Here is a 26,946-nt window from a genome sequence, read left to right as displayed (position 1 = left end):
CTACACGAACTGAAACACCATGGTACTGGCTTAAATACAGACATGCAGACCAATGGAAAAGAATAGAGAGCCCAGCAATAAGCCCACGCATATACAGTCAACCGATCTTTGACAAGGGAGCCAAGAAGACACAATGGGGAAAGGATAGTCTCTTCAATAAATGGTGTTGTGAAAAGTGGATATTCATATGCAAAACGAATGAAATTGGACTGTTATCTTACACCATACACAAAAATCAACTCAAAATACTAAAGACTTAAACATAAGACCTGAAATGGTATAACTCCTAGAAGAAACCATAGGAGAAGAGCTTCTTGACATTGGTCTTGGCAGTGATTTCTTGGAAATGACACTAAAAGCACAGGCAACAAAAGCAAAAATAGACAAGTACAACGACATCAGGCTAAAAAGCTTCTGCACAACCAAGGAAGGAAACAGCAAAATGAAAACGCAGCCTATGGATGGGAGAAAATATTTGCAAACTCTGTATCTGATAAGAGATTAACATCCACAATATGTAAAGAACTATAATTCAATAGCAAAAAAAACCCAAATAAGAAATGGGCAAAGGACTTGAGCAGAGACAAAAGAAGAAATACAAATGGTCAACAGGTATATAAAAATGTGCTCAGTATCACTAATCGTCAGGGAAACAGAAATCAAAACCTGAGTGATATATTACTGCACACCTATCAGGATGGCTGTTACGAAAAAAATAAAAGAAAACAAGTATTCATGAGAATGTGGAGAAATTTGAACCCTTCTGTGTGGTTGGTGGGAATGTAAAATGATGCATCTGCTATGGGAAACACTATGGAGTTGTCTTTTAAAATTAATATTAGAACTGACATGATGCAACCTCACTCCTGGGTTTATGTCCAAATGAACTGAAATCAGGATCTTCACAAGATATCTGCATTCCCATGTTTATTGCAGCATTATTCACAGTAACCAAAATATGAAAATAACCTAAATGTCCATTGACAGATGAATGGATTAAAAAAATGCCATGTGTATATGTATATATCTATATACACACTCACACACATATATATATACACACACACATATATGATGGAATATTATTGAGCCTTAAAAAAAAGGAAATCCTGTCATATGCAAAACCATGGAAAGGTCTGGAGGACATTATGCTGTGGGAAATAAGCCAGTCACAGAAGGACAAATACTGCATGATTCCACTTATATGTAAGGGAGTCAAACTCATAGAAGCAGAGAGAAGAATGGTGGTTGCTAGGGGTGGGGAGAGGGAGGGGGAAGTGGGGAAGTGTTGGCCAAAGGGTACAAAGTTTCAGTTATGTAAGCTGAGTAGGCTCTAGAGATCTGCTGTAGACATAGTCCCTAAAGTTTACAATACTGTATCGAACCCTTAAGAATTTGTGAGAATAGATCTCATTTTTAAGTGTTCTTACTACATTGAACAAGAAAAGAAAAAAAAAGATAAGAAATTAATATAATTTAATTGGTTAAAATAAGAAAGAATTTTCTATTAAAATCTCAAACGCTATGACATGTCATTCTTTTAGATAGCTCCTTACATGAATAAATAACTGACTATAATTTGGTGTCCTCTCACCATCTTTAATGTGTCCTCTGTGAACCTGGCCTATCTCTTAGTTGAAGTTAAGCTTCTCCTGGCATCTGTCCTCCGCTCTCAGCTTGCTTTGTGCCTGGGTATCCCTGGCGTCTTTCTTCAGCGTCATGCATCGTCCTGTGCGAGGCTTCGGTTGCATTTCCTGCCTCAGAGTCATCCAGGCCCTGCTTGCTTTCCTCAGGTTGGCACCTGAAGCCCACAGTGACTGTTTTCCTCTAGCAGGAGGCAGGCATCTGTCCACTTGTCTCTCTAGGTACCCCATTGCATCAGGGATTCATTTATTAACCCTCAGGGCTGGGGTAACCAATTGCCTCCCAACCTCCTCGCTTCTTGAATAGCTTCCTGCTTCCCTTGGTGGCTGGAGAGTGTGGCTAGAAAGATGCCCTCATGTACTGCTATTTCTTGGGCAGAATGAAACAAGGCGATAAAGATCACACGTGGTTTCTGCTGAAGGTGTGGAACTGGACTCCTGCACCCTCCTGAGGACCCTTCGAGCAGACAGGAGCAGGGTGTGAGGGTCATGCCTGTGATTTGGCTTGGCAGTCAGCAAGTTCAAGGTGGCCTCTTATCAACTGATGCCAGATTTCCTCAGAGGCATTTGACTCCTAATCCTTCACGAGTGCCAGGATGTCAGCAAACGTGTGTAAAGGAAAGCCCTATCACATCACTAGGGAAAGTTAGAATTTCTAAATATTCTTTTGTCTTTCTGTTTACTTGAAGGATAGAGTCTTTTTCAAATGGGTCTTTGCACAGAAAAATAAATGCAGAACATCTTGGGGGGAAAAAGTCTGTAAGATCCTCTATGGATAATACCAGCAATATAGAAATTAAGAAGCTTGGGTTAGCATGAGGCACCAGCTGGGTTCTCAGGAATAAAAATTCAGTGCAGAAGCCCCTGAGTGGAGAGGAAGAGCTGGTTGCAATGGCTCCGTCTGCCTGTGCTCTCAGTGGAAATAGAACCTGCACCCCACATGCTGTTCGGGTATCAGTGCTGGAGGCAGCTGAGGACCCCTTAAGGAAACTCTCTGCTCAGTCAATGCAAAGGACTTTGCTTCAGCAGCTTAAATGTCCACAATCTAAGTACTCACTATCAGGTGTCAAAGGGCTTGCTACATCTCCAACCAGAACCTTGCAGGCACCATCCTGTCCTTGGTCATCCTGCCATCCTTGGGAGAGTAGGAGCCCTGGACTCTGAGTGAAGACACTTGATGAGTCCCACTGGAGTTGTCATCCTTGCCCATGCCCACCTTTGAGGCCTCAGTCACATGACCCAGACTGTCTGGGCTTCCATTAGTTTTCTAGGCTGTAAGATAAAGAGGTTGAACTCAAGTTTTCAAGAGCCTTCCAGTCCTGAAGCTCAATAATTCTTTTGGTATATATTCGATGATGATCTCAGTAATGACATGCTAAGGCTTCTAGAACAGGGAGGAGGACCATTCATGATTCATTTTAATTGATCGTGCACTGACAGAGGCGTTTGTCATTTGCCCCGGCAGGCCAGACACTGCAGGACTCGTGCCAGGAAGGGACCGAGTGTAGCCCCATTGGAGAGAGGGGCAGGGTGGATGGGGAGGGACATTCAGAGAGATGGCGTGGAGGGAGCCATTCTCTGCTGGACCAGAGGGAGTCGAGGGCTTTTCTAGGCGCCAGCATCCACGGCGGAGGTGATATGTGCTCCACCTGCCATGGCCAGCTCTCAGCGTGGACCTGCTTCTCCTCTGCGTGGGGGCCTCTCTGAGGCTGTCCTTCACCCTGGCCCTTCCTAAGAGAGTGACAGCCCCTTCTTATGAGTTGTTCAGTTTCAACTCTAAAATACAAACTATGAGTGGTGTATTTCCCCGAAAAGGACAGTTTCAGGTATGTTTTCAAATGACAGCGCTTCATTGTGAATGCCTTGATAGTATTTTTTACATCCATCCTGGAGGATATTCAGACTGATCATTAACATATTGAAATATGCTTGATAAATAGCTGCTGTCCCAACTCAGCCTGCCCTGGCCCCTTACCGCTCCCCCAGGACTCCCCCCTCATGGCCCCTCCACTGAGGGCCCACTGCCTGGCATGGAGGGAGCCTCTAAAACTCGGCTCGAGCCACAGCTGGCCTGACTGATGGTGCTCCTGCCCTTCTGGTTTTCTTTTTTCTATAGAAATTGTGTTCATCACCACCTCTGTAGACCTGGAGATTGAGCACCCTTTGAAACTGGCTCCATTTCATTTTTGTGCGTTTGCATGATTGCCATGAAGGAAGGTGAGGTGGGCCCAGGGGAGTGGGTGCTTCTCTGTGATGCCACCTCCAGGCCCTTGTGATGGCGCAACCTTCTGAGGGTGTACTGTGGTGTGAATCAGCTCTTTAAAGCCGTTTGGGATAATACTAACAACATAGAAATTAAGAAGGTTGGTTTAGCAGGAGGCACCAGCTGGTTCTCAGGAATAAAAATCCACTGCAGAAGCCCCCAAGTGGAGGGGAAGAGCTAGTTGCAGTGGCTCCGTCTGCCTGTGCTCTCAGAGGAAGTAGAGCCTACCCCCTTGACATTATCTCTTGACATTATCTGTCGTTAGACTCCAGATAGGCTGAGTCAAGTGAGGGAGACTTTTGATTTGGAACGTCAAGGATGCAGTTAAGAGAGCAGATGCCCCATTTCATCCTGTCAGGTGCTGATTTGATTACAGCAATGAATGCATAAGATCTGTGTTTTGTAGCTTTTCAGCCAGGAACATTGACTCTGGCGTAAGCAGCAGCCCAGAGGTCAACTGTAAACCATGACGCTGGTCAATTAAGGGCAGGGAGCTGGTAACAGCAAGAACGTACCATTGACCGACATAATTGGGTTCTTTGCTTGTAAAATAATTAAATTATTTTTGAAAGTTAAAAAAAAAGTAATAAAAATATCAGCTGCCCACAGGATGTGCCCCAAGCAGCCCCTCTTAACGATTAAGAATAGCTGCATGGGGTCACCTCAGGCAGCCTGTGTCTTTCCCGCTGCGACTCTCAGGTGTTGGAGCCTGCCCACGGATGTCATTGCCTAGGCCGCCACTCTGGAAATTTGTGACAGCACATCTCAATTACCCAAGATGTACACAACCTATTTTCTACACAGCTTTTTTCTCTTTTTAATGGGCTCAGGTTTGGGAACATATTGGCAGGCTGATATAGCCAGCTCTGCCAAGAAAATAAAAATAGAAGTCAGATAAATTTATCATCCTACAATTAGTCACCTATCACTCGATCAAGCCTTAAGCCCAATGCTCCATGAGACAGTTTCTGCCTTGAGTCTTCCCAATAATGAGTGGGTACACGGAGATGAGTGTCTCAGATCACACCTCCACGCAGAGCTTCGGGCAGAGGATCCAGGGTCTGTTTTGCTGCATTTAATGCAAGTGCAAAAACGGCACTGCCCCATGGGACAGGGCAGCACAGTTTTTTTCCCTCCCAAACCTGTCATATTTTGAGTCTGAAAGAGGAAATCAAAAGCAGACTCTCTCCAAAAGAGAAGGGGGAAAATGTGCTCATTTACCCAGCTCTTGAGTTATTTATCAGAGCATGCCCTGCGAGGCAGCCTGCTGGAGCACCTGCTCTCGCTGTCGCCGCCTCGATTTACATTCGGTTTGTTACCTACGGCACGCTGGAGCCGGCATGATCTATCCACCCAATCCAGCCAGAACAAATGTGCTTACCGAAAGATCTCTATGGGCTGGGTTCGGTCTGGGATGTTTTTCACGCAGGGATTCCCTCCCTGGGTATTTTTGGGACTGGACAAATTGTGTGCTTTTCATTAAAGCTCATATACAAGGAGACCTCATCAGTTGGAGTGGGTGATGGAATTTTTTGCTCTGTCTACCTTTGTGTATACGGAGATTTTCCTGGGATAGGACTAGGTTTAATATCCCGGATTTCTGAATAGTGGTGATTGTAAAGAGATCATCCAGGGGGAGGCTGCTAATGGGGGAGAACCTGGGTTCTGTGTGAGAGCACGTCCCACTCCTGGGGGTGACGGCTCCATGTTTGTAACTAGGAGAAAGACTCTAGGTGAGTTTTAAAGAATTTGGGAGGAGTAACTAGGAGATGGGCAGGGTGAGTGGAGGTGACATATTCCCATTGTCATCTGATAATTAGCTTGTTCTTCTTTTGTCTCAAAAGGGAAAAAAAAAATGTATCCTTTTTTTCTTGAAGTCTACACTGCAGGAGTCACCTTGATCCTCATTGATTCCAAACCTGAGTCCATCATTACATTGAGCAAGACATGCTCCAGGGGAAATCCATAATGCAAATGTCAAAAAAAAAAAAAGATGAATACTGAAGAACCTCACTCAGCCCTGCTCACCTTGAGGACCATTCCTTCTCGAAGGTCAAATCCCCAGGGATATCATCACAGATAGAGCTCAGCGCTGGCCCCAGGCCAGCGTTTCCTGTATTAATGGGAAGTGTAATAATAGTCGAAGATTAGGAAACCGTGGCCTTTGTCATTTATTTTTCCAGTGCCTGTATCTGCAACCACTTGTTACTGCCTTCTACGCGCCTCCCAGCCCAGAACAATAAAAGCTGTCGTTGACAGACAGAGCTCTCTGTGACACTCAAATTGTGGTTGATGAACAACTCGCTGTCACTATCATCTGTTTTCTGAAACATTGGCTCTGACATTTTTTAGGCATAACACAAGAAAAGTGTCACCTGAGAGACTGGCTATAATAGCGTTTTTAAGAGAATGCTTTGCTGCAGTTACATGCCTTTCAGAAACATTGAGCATTTGGAGAAGTGACGAGAATCACGTTATTACAGCCTTAGTCAAAATATTACTGAAAATAGGATTTTAATTACATTCAGAGTCCTTATAGAAGGTTACATTTTGTGGGTGTCCACCCCATACAAATTTTAGAAATATATTAATTTAGGCTAATTGGGAGGATTATGTATTTTCTTAAGTGTAGTTATTTATAATAGCCAAATTTCTTGAATGATTCTCTTTACAGAAATCTTTATTAGTTGAGTTATAAAGAAAACCAAATTCTTTAGAGTATCCACTCTATTTCCTGATGGTGTGAAAATGTTAGTAAGATTGATTAACTCTGGATAAATTGCTGGTGTTAATAACAGAATGTCGCAAATAACTCATTCAAGCATTTAATTTCTTGTGCATTCTTCTGTTTTATGTTGGAAGTGAAATAATATAACTTGTAATGAGGTGAAATGAAAATAAATTAAGATTTCTGAAATTAACGAAAAAGGGGTAAGACTTTTAAAAGATCACTCTCTTGATAGGACCTGCCTCTAAATTACATTATATCACTTTATTTTTTTTTTTTGATGAAGATTAGCCCTGACCTAAATGCTGCCAATCCTCCTCTTTTTGCTGAGGAAGACTGGCCCTCAGCTAACATCCGTGCCCATCTTCCTCTACTTTCTACGTGGGATGCCTACCACAGCATGGCTTGCCAAGCAGTGCCATGTCCACACCTGGAATCCGAACTGGCGAACCCTGGGCCACCAAAGCACAACGTGCACATTTAACTGCTGACCCACTGGGCCAGCCCCTATATCACTTTAAATAAGGCCAACTCCCTCTTTTTTTAGAAATGAGTTGTCCAGTAGCTGGTGGTTCCTGCAGCTTCTTCTCTCTGCCTTTGCTTAGACCTTCCTTGGCTCACTTCAAGTTTTCTATAAGCTCACCCATGTCACTCCCAGCCCTCAGGAATTTAGAAGCAGCATATCCAGAGAGTGTGGGGGCCCCAGTGGGGGTGGGGCCCAATGGTGACCAAAAAAAAAAAGGAGAATCTGAGTTAGCAGCATCTGTCTGAGTCAAAGGCAGAGGCCTCAAAATGCAGGACACCAAGATTTTCAACAGAAATAGTTGAAATAGGAAAGAAAAATGGTGTCTGCAAGAAGCCAGTCTCTACTTTCTGGGGCACTCATTTTAGAGTTGTGATAATCGTAGCTAAAATGACAGGTTGCTGTCCTCTGCGTCTGGGTTCCTGTTACAGCAGAGAAGGAAGGGAGTGATGTGGACAGGCAGCACCATTTCTCTTACAGAGCAGTGGAGAGTTCTGGTACCCTGGAAAGCTCCTGTGACCAGCAGGCAGGAGAGGGCTCACTAAAATGAGGGACCCAGCTGACGCTTCCGAATCACAGATCTGGGTTCCAATCTGGCTCCTCCATTTCCACCGAACAGCTCTTTGGCCTTGGGAATGGCCCCAATTCCTCATCTGTAAAATGGGGCTAGGAACGGTACGCACTCTAGTGGAGCGGATTGATACTGGGGGAGGCTGTGCACGTGTCGGGACAGGGCAATACGGGAAATCTCTGTACCTTCTGCTCAGTTTTGGTGTCAAAAATAAAGTCTATTAAAAAAAAAGAAAGTCTGATAAAAAAAAAAGTGGAAGTGGTAGCTACCTTCCAAGGTCATCATGAGAATTCAATGAGTTGTTTTCTACGAGGCTTGTCATGTCATGTGTACTTAGGAAATGTTAGGTAATATTATAATATGTGTTACTATTCACAATGGCAGTAGCATTTGTTTAAGAACTTTTGAGAAACCTTTCCTGAATTCTTTAAAAGTCATGTCTGGACGAGATGGATGAGATAAGATTAATGAAGTAATTATTTAAAGGAGCGTTTTCCAATCACACAATAACCGAGGCAGGCGGCATCATTTCTGTTTTCACAGCTTCATATTCTGAGGCCTGTGCTTTGATTTCTTTGACTGCAATCATTCGGAATGTTCCAGACATCACTCTGCATTATTTACAGAGGGTCCAAATAGTAAATTCTTCTTCCTAAGATGTTGGAGATAGAGAGGACCCAAGGGACCACCTGTTCTAACTCCCTCACTTTATCGACTCTTGTTCGTTGTCCGCGAAGTTAGGTACCACGTGTCCTGCCTCCCAGCCCTGCTCTATCCAAAACTGGGTCCCCGTTAGCTGCTCGGGTCCTCGATCCGTGTGATGTAATTGTCTGTTTGTGAAATGGCGTTTATCTTCTCTACAGACAAGTCATGCCTACAGGCCTCATATTGGATGGATTTTTTAATAGCTTCACCTACAACATTTGGAATACAGTCCACTTCTTATACTAAAGGCTGGAAATGTTCAAAATTGTTGCTTGCAGACGAGAAATGGATGCACATTCCCAAGATCCTGGCATTCAAATTCACGATGATCTGTATTGTTTTGTTTTGTCCATTGAAGCCCATTTTAGAATCCTTTTTTAGATTTCTGAAAAATGTATTTCTTTATTCAAGGTCAGCACAAGATAAAATTCATCCCTGAAATGGTCGGCCCAATATTAGAAATGACGTTAATTCCTGAGACAGAACTTCGCAAAGCCACCATTCCCATCTTCTTTGATATGATGCAGTGTGAATTCCATTCCACCCGCAGCTTCCAGATGGTAAGGACAAAGGGTTGTGGTAAGTGGCTTTGGGAAAACAGGGAGACAAGCCTGAAAACCTTGACAAGCCTGAAAAGCCTAGAGGCTTGTAGATGGTTCCTGAGTTAAAGATGTTGAACATGGAAAATATAATTTCCTACAGCTTACAAGAGAAAAATCCTAGCTCTTTCCTTATTGAAGAAGCCTATCATCCTTGGGGGGGATTGTTCTCAATTTTTAGCTTTTACTTATTTTTATCTGGATTTACTTACACAGTAAACCCTGGATGAAAGTCTCCTTTTCACCTTCCTTGGTATGTGCACTCATCAAGGGTTTAATCAGATGTTACTGTGGTCTCCCAGACTGGCTGCTTATTGTGGAGTTATGTTATTCTAAAGTCTAAAGTCTTCGCTTTTATTCTTTTAAGTGCCTATCTCGGTTTTTTACCTGTGCAATGGAACTGATGAGAATTCCTCAAAGAAACTGTATGTAAAGTGCTCGAAACATACTGTATCAACAGGAAGTGTGAAATCTGAATAATTCATGCTTGAGAAGTAACAAAATCTCCTTCCTTGGATTCCATGAAAATAAGCATGGAGTTTCTGGACTCCTGGGGAGGGGTACACAGCCACGCGTACAAACCCACACACATGCACATGCAGTGAGTTTCTCCCTAGTGTGTAATGGTTTGGCCGTGAAGCTTTGCAGGAGGCAAGAGAAGAACCCAAATGGTAGGGAGTCCTCTAAATTGAAAGCTACCTTTATCAAAATATAGTAATTCAAGTTAATGTACTAGGCATTTTACATCGATTTTTGAGGAATTTTGAGGAAAGTTCCTATATTGAAAGCAAGCAAAAACTGCATCAGTTGCAGTAGCGAGATTTTAGTGGGATCTAATATTTAAAGGGTAAGTTTTCCTTCCCACCTTTGTGCTTTCTAGTTTAAAGGAACTTTGACTCATTTATAGATTTTAATTGGTCAGCCCTCATCATTGCTACCCGAAGGTAGTGGCCAGGAAGAACAATTTTTCAATTTCCCAGAACAAAAAACAGAGATACAAAGCTAAGAGACCCCTCGCCCTGTGAGTAGGGGTTGAGTTTAGACACTGACGTCAGGTAGACCATGATTGATTCGCGGCCTAGCCAGGTGCTACCTGGGCCTTGAGCAAATCACTGAACGTTTTTATGTCTCCAATTCAGAGCTGTAAAATTGGTATGAAATACAGTCTATTTGGAAGAGATGTCATAAAAAGTGAATAAAATGAAAACCATAAAGCCCACTCTTCCTTCCTTGTTTCCTTCCTTCCTTGTTTCTCCCTTTCTTTCCATGCGGAGGAAGATTTCCTTACTTTTATTTATTTGTAAAATTAAAGAGACTGTTTTAAAAGAACAGCTGTTTCTGTTTCTCTGGTTCACTCTCAGTCTTTGTACATATGTAATGTAATGTTGTTAACTTTGTCCAAATTTTTTTGTTGTTCTTTTTGTTTGACAATATATCAAAGGCATTTTCTTTGATTACAGTGTAGTAATGATGATTTTAATGATGGCATTACATTTCATAAAATGAGTTGGCTAATCTTTTCTTATCCATCCCTTTAGTTGGGCATTCAGGCTGTTTGCAGATTTTCACTGCTGTGAATAAATGTGCAGTGAACACATTCGTGCATAGAGCTTGAATTTCTTTTGAAAGTTTTCCTGGTGTACATTCTCAAAATTGGAATTGGATGATTCAAAATATTTTTGTAGCTTTTGACATTATCGCCAAATTTTTTAATATTATTGCCATAAGGGGGCCAGCCTGGTGGCGTAGTGGTTAAGTTTGCATGCTCTGCTTCAGCAGCCAGGGGTTTGTGGGTACAGATCCCAGTCACGGACCTACACACTGTTCATCAAGCCATGCTGTGGTGGCCTCCCACACATACAATAGAGGAAGATTGGCACAGACATTAGCTCAGAGACAATCTTCCTCAAGCTAAAAGAGGAAGATCTGCAACAGATGTTAGCTCAGGGCCAATCTTCCTCAGCAAAAAAATAAGTAAATAAATAAATATGTGTATATATATATATATATATTATTGCCCTAAGACTTGACCCATCTTCACTGCCATTGTCACTAAATCATGATCCAATGTCACTACCAACTCACCAGGACTAGGACTTATAACTTAAAGTCCTTCTTCCTAGACTGAAAATATGTCTGACTTTTTGAATTTTAGATGAAGCAAGCCTCAAAGAAGGACTCTATGAAAAAAATGCTATTAAATTAAAGAATCAGGTAAAGGAGAAAAATGTATTTATGTAGATAAATGTTCCTGGCCCAGGAAACTAAGCTCAAAGTCCTTCAAAACATTGTCATTTGTCATTCTTTTAAGCAGTCTTGGGGTCAAAATATGGGCAAAGGCAGTTGGAATAAAGATGTGGATGAGAGTTTGGTTTCTGAGTTGTTCCTCGTGTTCCTCCCATTCCTTTTGTCTCTTTCCTGTTTCACTAAAGTTTTAAAATATTCTACGGTAATCTCCTGCAGAAGTGCTTCATTTTCTCCAGTTGACAGGGTCTCAGGCGTGTCAGTAAACAGCACAGTTAATGAGAGTCATAGCATTTTTGCCTCCGTTCTCACCTTTCTGCCACCAGGGGTGGCTTCAAATCTGTCCAATATCAGGAGACATCTTTCCAGAAAACCAGCTGCTTGAACAATACCATGAAGTAGTTATGCCCATTTAATTCTATGTCACAAACAATTTCGTTAGCGTTAAACATGCCTCACTTGGATGTATGTAAATTAAAGCATACACAGGTCCACAAACCCACTGTCAGGCTAAGCAGAGTCAGCTCCTTGAATTTCTTGGTCAGTAATCATTGCCCATTTGTTCATTTGTGTTGTCATCTGCTTGTACCTTCTCAGACAAGTGATGGGGCACACTGAAGGATTTTAAAATGCAGAAAAACTAAAACTTGGGAAAAAGTCTCTGCTATATTAATCTGTTCTTATCAATTGGGAAAAGATCAATTCCCTTTTCTGTAGGGTTATCTCCATTTATTTTTTCTGTTGCTCTTATCGCAGCCTCCTAGGTGGAAGGTCATCCTTCCCAGACCTGCTTCCCCATTGTCCCCATTTCTGCCAGGCTCCTTGTCCTTTGGTTTTATGGGTATGGTTCACGTTGGCCTTGTCTTTGGTGGCTCTGCTGGCCTTCCTGGAGGTTTGCGACAACTTGTCTCATCTCCAGCATCCGTCTGCTTCTGTCAGTCCCTAATCCAGGGCTCTCCTGGACCACAGCATTTGTCCCTCAACTTGCTGTGTCTGTTCTAACTCCTTTCTATTCTCGGTTCAACCCTGGTCCTTCATCAGCTGCTCTTCCTAAGCATGAGGCATGCCCTCTGTTCCTTGTAGGTGCTGGCTGTGAATGTGTAGTGAGCGGGCATGTGGACAGAGGAGCAGTGCCCAGCCATCCCTGCCTCCATCCCAGGGAGCTTCTAGGACAGGGCTGGCTGGCTGCTATTTAATCTGCCACCAATCCAATTATCTAACCTTATTAGTCACATCAACAAGGGCTTAAATTGGCTCCACTTTTATAGCAGATGTGCAAAGCTAATGGAGTGAGGGGAAATCATTAAGGTTTTTTGTTTTTACAAAACTTTAATGTTTTGAACATAGGATGTAGCTTTTTTTTTTTTAAGGTTGCTATGTCTTTCGGAGTAGGGCTATTAATATGCTCCTGTTGGTGAAATATGGATTGTGTCCAGTTGTGTTATACTCTTACAGTTAGAGTGGAGAGGGGACCTGCTGGATTCAGAAGAAAAATCTGCCATTTTACTCAGGATTAAACTGCATCAAACTATTATTGGAATTTCAAAAACATGTGCTACAAATTGGCTTCTCTAAAGTGCCCCACAGTTGCTGTTCCTGTGTTCTTCAGCTGCAGTGGAGAGCATTTCATTAGAATGTTCTTACACTTACATTTCCCCAAGAGTCTACTTCTTCCTTGTGTCCACTTTTGCAAGAAAGAGCATGAATCTTCTTTCAGAATAAGGTGTCCTTGCCCATGCCTTGGGTGTTACTGGTCCTGCCTCTCCAGGGTCCATGCACTGAATGGTCTGGCATGGTGGTGGGATGGGATGGCATCAAGTTGTCTATTCCTGTGCCCTATCCTCCTGGTGGCCCAGGACACTCTTTCCAGGGCTGCAGGCAGTGCCTTAGTCAGCTTGATATCGTTTACTCTAGGCAGGTTTCGACAGGTGGCAAATAAGGTCTTCAAAGACCCACCAACTAAAATTCTCTAATGCCAATGGAAGTCGCCTGTGAGAGGACATGTTGTGCAGGGACCTGAAGCCAAGGGGAGAGTTGATCTGATCCACTGTGGAGGAGCTTGGACCTGGCAGAAGCATATGAACTAGGAGGCCCACATTTGTACAAAGTGGGCTTGAGCTTTTCCAGAAATCCTTCCCACCTACTAAACAATATACTTCGTGTTCAGCTGGTGTTCACGGCTATGGATCTGTGGTCCAGTGAAAGGAAGACTTTACGAGAGATTGATGCTGTATAAACTTTTTTGTGATCTGAACGGCTCACTCTCATCCCCACATCCTCACTTGCTGATTCGTCCTCTATCCCTGTTGGTGTCCTGGTGAGAGAGGGATGGTGCCTTCTTTTCAGGTTGTCCTTTTCCTCCTTAGTGCTTGCATTGTGGATGCTCCATTGGCATGGAGGCAAAAGTACATCGTGAACCTCAGCTTGATGTCCATTCTAGCTGTGCCTCTCATGGGTGCCTCTCCCTGCCCTGTGGTGGCCATTGTTGACCACAGGGACTCTAGCCACCCTCTGTCATCATTCCATGTTCTCATGTGATTCCTCTGCCCTGTCCATGTGGCCGTTTTGTCTCCACTCAATTAAAGCCCATTTCTCATCTTTTCTACCTCTTTCATTTTCTCTGAGTGCCTCCAACACTCCAGCTGCCCTTGGCCATCCTGGGTCTTCCAGCCCTGTCTAAGAATCTTCTATGATCTGGATGCCCTACCTCTTCTCCTAAATTGTCCCCTTCTACTGCTTCTCTCCTGGTCGTTAGTCCCACTGGACGTATTCTCGGCTTGCTTTCCTTACAACTCGTCCACTCCTCAAGTCATCCCTGCTGTCTTTACTGTCCCCCGTCCTCACCTACCCCACCCCAGTCCCAAAGCAGCATGTTTACACCAGAACTGAGGACTTTAGGAAATCTTAATATTTTTTGGTCAAAGGAGAGATCCCACCTGTGAAGATTTCAGGACCTGCCAGTCAGCATGGAGAGGCTTGGAGTCTTCGTGGTCTTAGTGCCTCTTAGATCATCCATGTAGACCAGCTGAGCTGTCTTACCACAGATGAATCTTCACCTGGCCTTAAACTAATCTCTCCCCATCTCACTGAGACCCCCCCTCAAAGGAATACCATTCTGAGTCTCAGCCTCACTGGATTTTGCTTCATCAAAGAAGCATACCTTTACATTCTCTTCTGGCACCTTTTTAAAGAATTCCCGTGTTATGTCTTTGGAAAATACAGAACTAACAGCTGAGAACGGCAGCAAATGACCATATGGGCTATATAGCATTAATAAAAATGGAATGGAAAAGGCCCCACAGCAAAATAATGTTTTCAATCATGGAGCTATTTTCTGTCATCTTTGTGAGGGTCGGTAAAATGCTCCACAACTTCCAGAAATTCCCATTTAGTTGTAACAATATTAGAACATGAGTAATCTTTGTGTTTGCAATGTTTCTGAGTTCTGTTTGAATAATCTCTTCCTCCTGCCCATGCTGGTAACCTTAAGCAAATAATTGAATAACCTAAGTGCATGTTGGCAGCTTCTGCCACTTGGTGGGAAAGCCAATGTATTTTGCACTGTAATATGAATGTGACTGTTTGGTGGTGATTTTATCTTGTTTATTCTTCAAGTCACTGGGATTTTGTTTGTTGATTTCTTTATTTTTGCTTTCATTTTTAAAAATAATACTTGATTCTATTGTTTTGGAGGCTTAAAGGGGGAAAATGGCATGGAAATTAGGCTTTTATTTCATTGAATTCCAGACCCAAAAGCGATCTGAGAGATCATGGAAACTAATACCCTGGACTCCAGGCTTTCTGATTATGTTGCATTCTATTCTTTTAGCCCTCCTGCAGAGAGAGGCCCAAACTTTCATAATCTCCTTTAACCGCATTAAGCAGGACTCACTCTGAGGGCATATTCCTGGAGTCCACTGTCGTTGCCTACAGCCCAGAAGTCACTCCTTGATCTGGGTCATGTAGAAATGGGGAGCAGCTGCGCCTGTCTGAGGTGTTGCCGGGTGTAGCAGCCACACAGCGAGCTGTTCCTGAGCCAGGCTGCTCCTCGTCTGGGGCCTTGGGGCCTCTAGAGTATTCATGAGTCTGCTCACGAGTATTTCACAAAAGCTTCAAAGTGAGCTGCCTGCCTGTTGGATGCAGAGAGTGTGGGGACTTTAGAACATGGGATATGGAGTGCCAGAGATTACTTAAGTGCGTATGTAAGTTTTCAGAGTGGTTGAATAAGAGGAATGCAATATACATTAAAATATTAGCATGTCTGAACACAGGGATTAAAGGGTGAGTGATAGATCTGGGGGAGATCAGTACCTTTTGGATGTCAACATGTGCACCTGGAGCCCCGAGGGTGTCGGAGTGCCAGGCTGCTCTCTGCCAAGACACTTCCTTCTTCTAGGTCAGGTTTTCCTGGAAGATACAGTGACTTTCTCCCACCCATCCCTCCTGTAATGCTAAAGAGAAGGCATGTGGCTCTCAAATTCCATTGGATTGGTCCAATTCCATCTGGAGGTACAGAAGCAAAGAGAATCTCATTCTCAGGGTTCTTTGGTACCAGGGTATAGTCTCCAACCATAGTCCTACTTCCAGTATCTTGTGAGCAGTTTTTCTTGAAAAACAGGAGAAAGTAGAGCACTGCAGGGCAAAGTGCAACGGTTTACTGAGTATTTTTGGAGAAGGGTCAAAGAAACCCTTTTGCTAATATTCTTAGCAGATTGTGTTCCTAGATTTTAGCTTTCACTCAGCTCTTGAAAACCTCTGAGCACTTCCTCAACGTGGTGAGCTATTTGTGCAAACCTTTCCATAATGGTCCACCTTCCTCCCTTGCTCTGACAAAGCCCCAGATCTCTTCTATAAATGTTTCTGGATGCCTGGAAAGTACAGGACTGGTTTTATACATGTATAAATACGTGATAGCAAGAATGGTACATATAACCCCCAACAAAACTCATGCATTCCCAACCAAATAGAATTGGCTTTTAGATTTTCCACTACTGAGACCCTTCACTCCATGATCTCTTAAACAGGAGCCGATAACCCATGGTTATCTGTAGCAAGGAGTGGTGAAAGCAATGGTTCCTCTCTAAGTTAGTTGAATTAACGGCGATGTCAATCTCCCTGTGAGCACAGCCCCCCTGTTCCACCACGTTCAATTTAACAGCAACCTTCCGAAAGCCCTGTAGTAATACGTGGCCTCTTAAGTTTTATATTCTTGGGGGGGCCACTGGTATTGGGTGCTTAGAGATGCTCTGTGGATATTTTTGTTGTGATAGTGGTGACTCAGACAAGAAAGGAAAATATAATGGTTTCACTTATCACATGAATGAGCCTCTGCTACCTTTTGAGCAATGCAGTAAACTCTTGCAAATTCTGTCCTAACCGTAGAGAACCCAGTTGCAAATTACCCAGCAGCATGCATTTACGAGTAAGATAATAAACATGATTTTTATAAAACCAGTTCTGCTCTATCAGCAAATGCACTTTCTCCGATTTATTTGGACAGGATCGTTTAATTCTGATCATGATAACAGTTCACAGCACACTAGCAAATTGATTCTAGTATATTCTGTAGAAATTAATGAAGAACCTGGAATTAGAGGCTTGCTGCAGATCTGTGGTATTGAATCCTTGCTGATAAACAGAATAGGTTTGCCAGGTGTTTGTGCAAATTATGTCGTTTAGACTAGAGGTTAGTAAAATTAGAATCAGCTGTGTTCTTCTGATTTACTTATCATTCATCCACTCTTTTTAGCAAACATTAAATTCATCAGTCAATATTTGATTAGCAGCATACTTAAGGAGCTTCCTTATTGCCCTTGTTTGTGACAGCTAGGTTTACGTGGAAGCAGAGAAAACATGCCATTTCCATAAAGAAGACTCCAAGTTCCAATGCCTTCTGATTATCTAGTGATGAGCAATTTGAAAATGCCTGTGTGTTTGCCCATGTTAGGATGAGGCATGTTTTCCTGCATTCCCTATGCCTTCTTCATTGTATGTTCATTAACGATGGGTGGGGTTGAATCCTGCGTTTTGATTAAATTCAGTGTTATTTTGTATCTCAATGATCTGTTCTGAAGAATCAGCATGCACCAAACCCAGTCTTTGGCGTTCCCGTCCTGGCACTGTTTGGGAGACAGGACTGCACTGAAACACCAACTTTTGGGCCAATAGCAGGCCATCTCCCTTCCATTCGATTCCAAAAACAACTGCCTTTCACAGAAGTTTTTTCTGTAAAGAGCAAGGTAATGGTGGGTTAGTAATGCAAAGGTATAATTTTATAGTAAAAGTCATTATCATGAGACTTCAGGTGGAAAAAAAAAAGCAAGGCATTCTTTCTTCTTCAATGCAACCATCTCTTTTTCTGTGTTGCTAAAATCCCTGAACTTCTCAGGCCAAACAGAATCAGAAAGAGGGTGTTTATTTGGGGTAGGATACAATGGAGAAGATCAAGAAAAGAATTGCAGGGGTTCGCTGAGGTCCGGCTTTTTGTTGATGTTGCCCAGTCCTTGATGTCAAGCGAGAATCAATACTTCTCTCCAGTCCTGTTTGAAGCCTTTGTTTCATCTGTAGTGTGATAAAATTGTGGCTTCAGGCAGCGTGTCCTGATCAAGGTCAGGCAGGTCTGTGCTTGCTTTGAGACTCCTCCCTGGGTCTCACCAGACCCCTCACCTTCTGCTTCGCAGGGGGCCACAGTCAGCTGCCACTGCAGCAGCAGCACCCTGAGTCCCCAGTGCAGTGCACGCTGCCTGCAGTACCTGCTGCAAGTGCTCTGATGAGTGTGTTCGCACTCGGCGTGTGTGGCCAAGAGAGCAGGTAGTGTCTTAGCAACCTGCTGGCTCTCTTCTTTGCTGATATATTAAAGCCCTCCCAGCTCCAGCTGAACACCAAGACTGCCCAATAATTTATGTGCGCATTGCACATTCATCCCAGTAGAGCGTCAACACCAGGCGCTATTCTAGGGGTTGAGGACACAGCAGTGACCAAGAAAGAAGAAAATCCTTTCTCTCAGGCAGCTTAGATTCTTAGGGGATCCTAATAATAGTGGGGGGTCTTGAGGATTGTTGCCTGGGAAAGCTGTGTCTGAGCATACATTTTAAAGGGATCTCAGAGGCCCTTGCATACATGCCATGGTGTGCTTGCTTTGTGAACCCTGAATTCAACTGTTTCCTTCAGTTGCTCCTTTGTCCACCTTCGTTCAGTTCAGTGTGGATGTCTCCATCTCTGGGAACTAACGCTCTCTCAGCCTCTCCTTCCCACCTGGCCCAAATCGATGGGTAACTTCAGGGCTCCCTTGCAACATGAGCACTGGCCTGGTTAGCATCCCGGTACTGAGGTGGCTCTGAATTCTGCCAGGGATGGGGGACTGGGCAGAAAGGATGAGGATGCACATTTATCGTTATTGAGGTAGTTATTTCCAGCATGATTAGCCATGGGGTTCATGACCCCTGTGAAAACATTTTGGAGATTTGCACCTCTCCAGAACTTAGAGTTTTCCCAAAAGCATGGGTCCAAGAGACACTCAACCAGTTCTGAGGGTCCTTTCCCACCCCTATGCTCTGGAAATCCCTTCAGAAACTTTGGGGAGTTAGGGGAAGACCTGCAGATGGACCTTCTGGAGGTGTCTACTGGTCTGTCTTTAGAGACATTGCCTCTCTTGTTTTTTATAATATTTTTGCAACCAGAGTGAGAAGTTTCACTAGGATCCATTGAGGAATGACAGTGAAGTGGCCCCTTGGATGTTTTCAGATTGCAAAGAACGCTTTGCTGGCAAGTGAAATGCCATCTGTTCTTTTCCAGGAACCAACGAGCTATTTTAGTTGCTCCTTGTTCATAGAAATAAAGTTTGAGACTTTTTTTTTCATGTTACTCCCTGACTTTTTTTTCCCCATGGTTTCCTTCTCTGTCTTTCTCTGATTCTTGCTCCTGCTATTAGAATATGCGTGTTTAGGCTCCATTAACCAGGGAAGGAAATGAAAGATTCCCCCTGTGGCCTGGGATCATCAGAAATCTCCGGGGGTTCAGGGCTGGCAACTCTTAAGTGAAATCAGGCTTCAGAGGAGGGTAACTGTCTGACGATGATCTCGCGCCGATTTATGTGCTGTCGACTCTCAGGTCATAAAATGAAATATCTGCCATGCTGATTATTTATGCTTCCTCTGTTTAATTATAGTTTGAAAATGAGATCATCACCAAGCTGGATCATGAAGTGGAAGGAGGCAGAGGAGATGAACAGTACAAAGTGTTATTTGATAAAATGTAAGTGTTGATTAACAGTGGGATTTATGTTGGAATAGAGACATAGAGACTGTAATTAGACTACAATGAACTTTGTAGCCCAGAAATAATTAAAACGTGTTAATAATGGAAAATATTTTAAATTGCACCTCAGTCAAGTTTCTCTCTCTGAGTGTGATTAACAAGGTGTGTATAATTATTTTCAGCCTCTTGGAGCATTGCAGGAAGCACAAATACCTCGCCAAAACAGGAGAAACTTTTGTGAACCTTGTTGTGCGCCTGATGGAAAGACTTTTGGATTATCGAACTATCATGCATGATGAGAACAAAGAAAATCGCATGAGCTGTACTGTCAATGTGCTGGTGAGTAAAAAGTTAATTACATTTTCAGTCCTCACAGTAAGTCAGAAACTGAACCAAAAAGTTCAGTCGCCTGGCCATAGAGCTTTCCGTGGCAGAACACAGCTTCCTTTGCTTGTTTCCTTGTCTGTTGCGGGGAAGGAATAATGAAGAACTTTTTGCAGATCTGCTCTAATCTGCAAGATCATCTCCCCTCTGGTTGTTTTCTGTGGTTAAGAATGATGAGCCATCTTATTTTGTGACCAGGGTGGCACCTTTATTGATTACAGTCTTAAGTGCTTCATTATTAGATCGTTGTAAATATGTCCTGTAGTGGTTTGAATGGTGGCCCCCAGAAGATATGTTCACATCTTAATCCTCAGAACCTGTGAATGTGACCTGATTTGGAAAAAAAAGGCTCCTTGCAGATGTGGTTAAGTTAAGGATCTCAAGATGAGAGCGTCCTGGATTACCCAGGTGGGCCCTAAGTTCAATGACAAGCATCCTTATGAGAGACAGAAAAGGAGAAAACATAGACACAGAAGAGAAGACCATGTAAAGATGGAGGCAGAGATTGGAGTGATGCTGCCACAAGGCAAGGGACACCGGGAGCCACTAGAAGCTGGAAGAGGCAAGGATGGATCCTCCTGTAGAGCTTTTGGAGGGAATGTGGTCCTGCCAACATGTTGATTTCAGACTCTGGCTTCCAGAACTGTGAGAGAATACATATCTATTGTTTAAGCCTCTATGTTTGTGGTAATTTGTTACAGCAGCCACAAGAAACTAATGCACGGCTGCATGGATAGCAAATGGCTTAGGTAAACTTAGCCACTGCCATCCATCGGGCCTCTTGCACACCTGCTATTACTGTGACATGGCCATGTTCTCTGGGCACCCCCTTCCTGGCATAGTTGTGGTGCATCAGGAAATGCTTTAGGACAATGAGCTTTTAGGAACCTTTATGACAAGCTCAGCTGAAGGAAATGGTTGGCAAACTCAAGGCCCTCAGGAGCCACACAACTCCCACATTTGGCTTCAGAGCTCTCTGCATCTCACTGCATCTTCCTCCTCTGCTGTTCCTGTAAGGACCAGAAAAGCGAAGTCCTGGCCCTGGTAGGAGTTTTCTCAACTTCCTCTGCCTGTCTGAAGGCAGGAATGAAAGAAAACACTACTCCTCCTTTGTTCTACTTGCTTCGCTTCTCTGGATTTTCCACATCACCACCTGGTCATTGGACAACATGTAGTTGCTAGCCCTGACTTCCATATCTACCATTGGTATGGACTTGTAGGTACTTTGAGCTCATGGAAAGAGACTTCTGTGCCAGGAGGGATATGATACATCATTTGTTCTTTAGAAAATCACCAGAAATGTTTGGGTTAAAAAAATAAACAAAACAGTATTTTCATCTTCCATCCGTTTTAGTGTCAATACTAAATCTAAGTTTTGCTATGAGGAACGTCACAGCTGAAAGCTCATAAGCAGTCTCAGCCCCTTCATTCTATGGCTGGACAACCTGTTTTGGCTAATGATGAACATTTCCTATAGCAAGTTTTCTTTTCCTTAAAAGTCGAAATATGGGGGACTTCTGGTTTGTGATCCAGCATATAAAAGGAGCTTGGAAGTTGTCACTGCCATCCTCACAACAAGAAAAAAGCTGGCAAACTTAAAATCAACAACTCTTCTTAGATCTACAAAGAGAACTTCTGCCTCCAAAACTGGAGAGACAGGAAAGCAGTGAGAATCACAGCTTATTGGAACAGGAGCCCAGTATCAGAGACCATCACTGGAGCCAGCGCTGGATTCCTTTTACCCAGTACATCATGTCCATTTTCAACATCAAATTACAAGGCATGCTAAAGGCAAAAACACGGTTTGAAGAGACAGAGCAAGCATCAGAACCAGACTCAGATATGGCAGAGGTTTTGGTATTATCAGATTGGGGATTTAAAATAACTGTGATTAATATGCTAAGGGCTTTAATGGCATTTTGCAAAAAACAGATGGGTAATATAAGCAGAAGGATGGGAACTCTAAGAAAGAATGAAAAAGAAATGCTAGAAATCCAAAACACTGTAGCAGAATGAAGAATGCCTCTGGTCTCACCAGTAGACTGGACAAGGGCGAGAAGAGAATCAGCGAGCTTGAAACGTCTAAATATGTTTGCATGTATGTCACAAGGGTCTTGGGCAACTGTGGGAATTACTGGCTTTGGCATCTGTCCCTGAGGTCTGACCCACTGGCTCTGTTTGCCTTTACATTCACCTGTAGACTGACTGCGTGTAGCAGAGCAGTGAGCTCGGCCCCAGGTAAGCTGGCCTCCATCTTTTGCACAGGAATGAGGCTGGCCCTTGCTTCGCTGTCTTCTTGCATTCTTGCCTCTGTCCACAGTAATTTACTCCTGTGGTGCCAGTCTGGTTAACATGAGATAGTTACAGGAAATCAGTATTTTCCTGCGGGAGAGCAATGGAAACCTTTTCAAAATCATTCCCTAGTGTGAACGTACTTTTCTAGTGCTCTCTTGGATTCTTAAGGGGATCTAAGAGGCCAATTTGTGTCCAGAACGAAGAATTATTAATATGTTTATTAGGTTCCCCAGTTTGTTGATTGAGACTACTATTTATTTTAAGGAAGATCTCTCATGCTCACCAGGATACAAAACCTGGTGGAGAAATGGTGATGTGCTGTGAAGGTGGCCTTTTATCAGAATCAGAATTCAGAGTCGGAAAACAGGCTCCTGTGATGACACTTAGTCACAGTTCCTCACAGTAACGTGTTCCTCTCTCCTATGGAGCCTTGCTTGTTGCCTACCTATTTTTCCTGCCCTCAGCACTAGGTAGATTTTTAAGTAAGAAACGTACCCATGATTCCTGAGATTTTCTGACATCATTAACTACCTTCGATTTGGAACATTCTGAATCACTCCATGAAGAGTCAAGTGTTCTATTCTTAACCATTTCCTGGGGATAATAAGATGGATCCCAACCTATCCCAATTTTTTAATTTGAAAAATAAAATAGATCTATGGGTTAAAGAGAAATGATAAAACTGGATTTTTACGGACAGGTGTTCTGTCTCTTCATATTCACTGCCCAGCTCACATTTAGTCATATAAATAAAAATATAAATATATTTTTAATCTTCAGGTCCATTTTTACCTTTTCTCCTGGTACTTTTCATATGAAACAGACTTTCGTAGAGATGAATATGTATATAATGAATAAACGTATGTTAGAAATATTTAAAATGTACTCAGTTTATCACTAAGCAGAAATCCCCTTGAAATCCTAAAGTTAAAAAATAAGATAAAGAGCATAGAATTTCTTGATGCCCTTTAAGCCCATTGCCAACTTTCCTTCAGAACTAGTGCTATTTTTTTTTAATGGAGTTAGTGGAAGCTTCAAGATTGTGTGGATTTGTTAATGTCCTAGTCTTCCTTGCACTTAAAAAAAAAATTTAAATGAGAAACACGAGCAGTCATTCTGTCCAGTGACCTAAGTCCCTTTAATGTCCCCCTGTGAGCACATCTGCATATATATTGGATCATGGTTCCCATCGGACAAAGTGCACATTTGTAATTAAGTAGAATTTAATTGTCACCTCATAATCATGCAATCTTTAATTACTGGTTGATAATTTTGTTGTGTGTCACCTCGTTCTTCCATGCAATCACCAACATATCCATCTCTAAGACTGGATAGATTCATTGTCATTTAAAAGATAAAAGTTACTCTGTTCATGGCTCCTTTACAAGGCTAATTAAGGTGGTTTTGAGTAGAATTCTAGAAATCGTGGTATCTCTTTTAATCATGAAGGAGTACAAAATTGACCTATAACGCAAATGCCCAACTTTTGAAGGATCAATGCAAGGTGGTGGATTGGAGTTGGGGGCCCTGTCCCAATGGGGTTGCTCAGAGAGCTGCCAAGCTTTGAGCCTGGCACGGACCTCAGCACTGATGCCAGGGGATTTGAGAGAGAGGACCATGGTGGGGCAGGATGCTGCCTGCAGAGCCCAGAAATGGAGCGCCAGACCTGTGTGAATTTTATGTAAGAAACCCAAAGGTTTTATATAGAAATTGGGATTTGAGATGAGTGTCCTTTGGTTCTAGAGAGGTTTTGAAGTCCTAGGAAGGGTGCAGAACTCAGCGCAGGCAGGAAATAGAGGACATTTCCATACTTGGAGAGAGGAATGAAAGTCGCATGATATCCCCATTGTGAAATTGTAAAGGAGAATGATCAAAAGCTTAGGAAAGGATTAAAAATATGAGAGCAAAGAGGATGGTGTGAAATCGTAGCTTGTAAATACTGGCTCGTTGGAGTTGGAAGTGAAGGGCTCATCCTCTGCCTTTGATGCAGAGTGTCTTTGTTACATCGCTCCGCGTTGTCAGCTGAAAATGTCCTCATTACCCAGCCACGGCGTGTGAACCAGAGGACGTTAAAATCGGGTGCAGCAAAACCTCAGATGCCCTCTCTTACTTTCTATGCTAAGTTATCATTTCTTTTCAGAGAGATCAATTCTGGAAGCAATGTCTTTTTTTGCTAATGAAATTAAACAGACTATTTCATCTTATTGGATGATTGTATGCCTTTATAATGGTGATATTCACTAGCTATCTCAGGCACCCTTTCTAGAGGTGTAACATTGTGTTGAGGTGCTAAGTTTCACGTTGGGAGTGGCGATGGTCTTTCCCTTACCTCAGGCCTTGTTAGGTGACTGTTCTATACCCTTCTGGTGCCTCATATACGAAAAAGATTTTAACATTAAGAAATATAATTTTGACAGAAATGTTTATGCTCACCCAGAAAATATTTTACTATATGTAGAGATAACCCATTGTTTGTAATCTGCTAACTAAACCTTTCTCCATCAGTGCTTATACACAAGGTGTTTTTTTAAGTGGCAACCAGTTTGCTTACTATATTTTAGAAGGTCTGTCTGTCTAGAACAGCACTGCCCAATAGAAATTTCTGTGATGATGAAAATGTTCTGTATCTGCACTGTTTGATACAGCAATGCTAGCCCCATGTGGCTACTGAGCACTCAAAGTGTGGCAAGTGCAATTGAGGAAGTGAATTTTTCATTTTATTTAATTTAAATTAAATTTACTTTACATTTGAATACATGTGGCTGGTTGCCTTCTTGTGGCTCTTGGTGAGGCTGGCCCCAGCGTGCTGAAACCATTTTGATGATGCTTATTCCCAGGTTTGGGATCTTTAATTTTTCTTCACTTCTAATGAGATTACTATGGTTAAGAATGGTTAAGATAGCGTATCTTTGGATAGTATCGGGTTTGAACTGACAGAAGTAGATTTCAGCCATCACAGTGTTCAAAGTGTAGGAAATGTAATCGTTAGAATCACCTTCTGAAAAAAGTGAAGGATAGTGTAAGATGATTTTGCATTTTATGTGAGTTTATGATTCTAATCCCAAGAGCTGGTTCCATTTGGCTGTTTTCGACACAAATTGAAGAACCGTGAATTTTTAATGTGCTTGTGATGCCTTTCATAGAACAGGTTTCTTAAACCAGTGTTGTGGTTTGATTTTTCAGAATTTCTACAAAGAAATTGAAAGAGAAGAAATGTATATAAGGTATGTAGGCATCCTGCCTGTCTGCACCGTCTGCATGTTTGTTATAATTGCTGTTTGTCAAGTCTGTGCTAAGAAATGTTTTATAACCGTGCAAGTTTATCTTGTAGGAAATCGTGGAGCCTAGAGCTTGAGTTGTTGGAGCTCCCAGTTGTGTTCCCAGGCCTTGTGCAGTTTGTGCCTGCTGGCGCAGAGGTTGGGGGGGTCATCCTTAGCCAGCTCCGAAGCAAAGCCATAAATGACTATTTCACAAGGTTTTCATACCTTCTGACCAATTCATATGACTCTCTTGAAAAAAAGGCACCACTACAAATTTTAATGTTTCACAGTAAGCCATCTGATCAAATGAGAAGTCCAGTTTTAACTTATCAGACATAGACAATGTTATAATTTTTCAGCCTATTCTTACTTTAACTGACAGCATATTCTTGTGTTTTGTATTATCTCCTGGGTTTTTCTCCTTCACTTGCCCTTTTCTCTAGAGTGATGGGCTGTGATTGATTTCCTCTCCTTCTTGGTCACTTTTAGGGGCCAGTGTTAAATATTTAGCGAGATTACCACTTAGAATAGACCAGAATAAACATGTAATACACATGGCATTAGTGTTTAATGGTGGGTTTACTATACCAAGCATTATTTTCTAACTTTTGATTTCTAAGATTTTTTTACTTTCTCCTTTAAAAAAGGAGAAATATAATATAAAATATAAATTTAATAAACTGGGAAAACAATCAGCTTCTTTTATCTTAAAATATAGGTTGTTCTATATTAAAAAAAACCTTTATTTCTTTATGGCAGAGAAATATTTTTGATCACATTCAATGTGATTATTGGAGCTCTTTATTTTTATGGATTTGTATTTTTATGGATTTTTTTGTGTATTTGGATTCAATAGAAATTTAAGAAATCACAATCAAACTGTATAATCTCATTTCGAATGTATGCAGAAAACTCTGGAAAAGATGAAAAGGCATGAGAAACCTTGAGGTACAATTTTACCTTCTTGTGCCATCTTCATTTTTGTCCTGAAAAAAGAGGATTTAAATTAAAATATGTATATATATATGTGTGTATATATATATGTATATATATATATATATTATCGTATCTTACTCTTGGTTTTTCTTAGAGCTTTCTGCACCAAAAGCTTTCAAGGCATGAATTGTGAGCATTGTACAAAGAAAATATAGATATGATTTACTGTAGAGTTTAGCTCTTGCAATCCTCAACACAAACTATTTGGCGACATTTTATGAACGTACCTCTTTTTTATCACCTCAGGTATCTGTACAAGCTCTGTGACCTGCACAAAGAGTGTGATAACTACACGGAAGCAGCTTATACCTTGCTTCTCCATGCAAAGCTTCTGAAGGTAATAAAAGCTACCACACGCTTTTATGATTCTGTCATTATAAATTAGAAGGTTATTTAAAATTTGATTTTTCTGTGACAAATTTTAGTAAACCTATAATTTAAGATTTTATGGATATTGACTAAATGCAATGACATAAACA

The 26,946-nt window shown here is 42.2% G+C and overlaps 1 protein-coding gene across 2 annotated transcripts in view; it reads left to right on the top strand.

Moving 5' to 3' along the window:
- DOCK1 (dedicator of cytokinesis 1) overlaps positions 1–26,946 on the top strand; it is a 503,206-nt gene that overhangs the window by 415,343 nt on the left and 60,917 nt on the right. For both annotated transcript variants that reach the window (XM_070566542.1, XM_070566478.1), the window contains exons 33-37: positions 8,845–8,993; positions 19,444–19,529; positions 19,715–19,871; positions 25,395–25,435; positions 26,714–26,804. In XM_070566542.1, coding sequence (XP_070422643.1) covers positions 8,845–8,993; positions 19,444–19,529; positions 19,715–19,871; positions 25,395–25,435; positions 26,714–26,804 — 524 coding nt within the window. The remainder of the gene's footprint in view (positions 1–8,844; positions 8,994–19,443; positions 19,530–19,714; positions 19,872–25,394; positions 25,436–26,713; positions 26,805–26,946) is intronic.

Source organism: Equus przewalskii, chromosome 1, assembly GCF_037783145.1.
Source record: "Equus przewalskii isolate Varuska chromosome 1, EquPr2, whole genome shotgun sequence".
In the NCBI taxonomy this organism is placed as follows: domain Eukaryota; kingdom Metazoa; phylum Chordata; class Mammalia; order Perissodactyla; family Equidae; genus Equus; species Equus przewalskii.
Note: the sequence above shows the minus strand (reverse complement) of the source record. Positions and strands in the feature narration are given on the sequence as shown.